Raw genomic sequence first — 2374 nt, 5'->3', positions numbered from 1 at the left:
GGAGACGAGCAGTACGGCACGAGTAGTTTCGGGCAGCAGAACTCGTTTACAGTATCCAATAATATATTTTTCGCTACGTACAGTTGTGGTAATGTGTTCCTACACCCCTGTGGTAACCCGTGTCTCCAAACGGCACCGTCGCTGTAGTAGTATCACTATTTATGAATGAATGGGTATTGGTCGTTTAACGACGGACGTGGTCAGTGGATGGGTTTGCTCTAGGTCATAATAGGTTGGCCGCTTGGAGACACGGATTACCACAGAAGGTTTAGCAACACATTTCCGCAACTGTACATTACGAACATTTTGTATATTTGGATATTTTCTTTTTATCATAAGTCTCCGAGTAACATGTTTTCTGGTCTCCTGTGCAGCTTCTGTTACATAACATTACTGTTTATCCACAGAACATGAAGTTGATGTCGTTTGTATCATTATTGTTAAAATGTTATTTCCGGTAATATTATTATTATCGTCATAATTATCAATACACGGATAAATATCATCGTTTCTTTTAGTGTCATCAGTATTTATATCTTTCTTTTTATTTTTATTTTTTTAACACAATATAATCACATCTTTTTCAGGGGTTTAGAAAATTTTGATTTCTAAAGAGAATTTATTTACAATCATAAACATCTTGTTGTCTAAGGAATAAATAGATTCGTCGAATAAATAGTTTTAAAACGTTTACAGTCTTAAGAATAAAATATAAAGATGTGATTGTGGTCCAACATGACCACGAGACATGAGCGATAGATGAAGGAACAGACAGGTAGATCATGGACTGGTAGACTCTTGTTGAGACTCACCAACACTCAGAGATAAGGAAAGAATCAGGGCTGTGAAAATGGTAACATGTGAGAGTGAGGATCAGGTTGTGGGCTTAGTTTCCAGATCTCTGGTAGGGCAGAGCCACAGGTGTGGGTGGCACGGGCAGGTGGTCGCCCACGGGAACGTAGCCGTTCGCGCCAGCGGTGAAGGTGAGCACGATGGGCACACCCTCTGGACCAGTGTAGCTGAAGTAGAAAATAGAATGTAAATAATGACCCGTTATGAGACACGCAATAGACCTTTATCATAGTAGAGAAATCAAAATATTCTTGAGATTTTTTTTCACAATACATCAAAGTTTTGGCCAGATAACCTTACTCTTTTAGTTCATTGTGAATTATTTCCTACCAGTTGATATTACGCCAAGAATCTAGGCGTATTGCTTTCAGTAAACCAACAGACGAAGAGAAGCCCCACGACAACACCCCTAAACACCTGTCCTTAACCAACGCAACACATGTCGGTAGAGATGTAGTAAAGGTTTCTGACAGGTTTCAGTCTATGACATTGTGAATATCACCCAATAATTTGGAACAATGTAAAATGTGGACAGGAACAATAAAGGATAATTTGAGGTTATTTTTGCAGCTTCACGGCAGAGACTGTAATGTCAAGTGGTTTATATTATTGTTATTCCTGAAGGTGAATTAACACAAGAAACTCGCTTCTTTAAATTAAACTTGAGTATCACCTCCAGCCCCTCATCACCTACCAACCTGCACCTCACCTCCAGCCACCTCATCACCTACACAAACTGCACCTCACCTCCAGGCACCTCATCACCTACACAAACATCACCTGCACCTCACCTCCAGCCACCTGATGACCTCATCACCTGCACCTCACCTCAGCCTGCTGATGCTCCTGACCGTCAGCCTGCTTGCCGGCCTCGTTCCTGGAGATGCCGTTGCCAGTCTCGTACTCGAAGGTGTACTCGCCATAAGCGTTCTGGGTGCGGTCATCCTTCAGGATGGGGATGGGCGTCTTGTAGCTGTCAGCAGCCACGACTGCCACCACGCAAGCAACCTGCACGAAATTAGAACAATGAGCGTTTAAAATCGGCATCTTTTATTCACATCAAAGATATTGTATGTTTATAAACAGAATATGATCTTTCATTATAAGTAGACCATCGTGGTCCTTCACTTGTACCTCAACCAACACTAGACTATCACATCAACTCACAATGAGAAGACGATGCATCTTGAACGTGTGTTTTTGATACGTCCCAACTCTGAGACAGGGTTTATATAGCCTGGTGTAGTGTGGTGGGCGGAGCCAAGGTGAGGAGGGAGGGGCTTGGCTGGACGGGGCCTGGGGTAACAAAGCCAAGGGAAGAGTTTCCTCACTGTTGTCTCACATGTCAATGAACAACTTTCCTTTAATTAATTGATTAACTTTTCAAAACAGATGTGATTAAATCTCCATAAATAATTCAGTGGCAGTAGAACACGAGTCATGAATAATGTGTCTGTAGCTTAAACGTTAATACTGTATAGTGTAGTAATTGGATTACCTTAATATTTCTTATGCCTCTGTT

The 2374-nt window shown here is 41.6% G+C and overlaps 1 protein-coding gene across 1 annotated transcript; it reads right to left on the bottom strand.

Annotated features, from left to right (window-relative positions):
- Positions 1 to 605: 605 nt before the first annotated feature.
- Positions 606 to 2055, bottom strand: LOC121858754 (pupal cuticle protein 20-like). The gene is made up of 4 exons (XM_042355387.1): positions 2020 to 2055; positions 1697 to 1860; positions 1644 to 1661; positions 606 to 1019 (listed from the first exon to the last, which is right to left on the bottom strand). The coding sequence occupies exons 1-4, from the start codon at positions 2035 to 2037 to the stop codon at positions 887 to 889; spliced, it is 333 nt and encodes a 110-aa protein (XP_042211321.1). The 5' UTR covers positions 2038 to 2055; the 3' UTR covers positions 606 to 886.
- Between the last annotated feature and the right edge of the window lie 319 nt (positions 2056 to 2374).

Source organism: Homarus americanus, unplaced genomic scaffold (assembly GCF_018991925.1).
Source record: "Homarus americanus isolate GMGI-L3 unplaced genomic scaffold, GMGI_Hamer_2.0 scaffold74, whole genome shotgun sequence".
NCBI classification, from domain to species: Eukaryota; Metazoa; Arthropoda; class Malacostraca; order Decapoda; family Nephropidae; genus Homarus; species Homarus americanus.
This window is presented reverse-complemented; position numbering and strand designations above follow the sequence as displayed.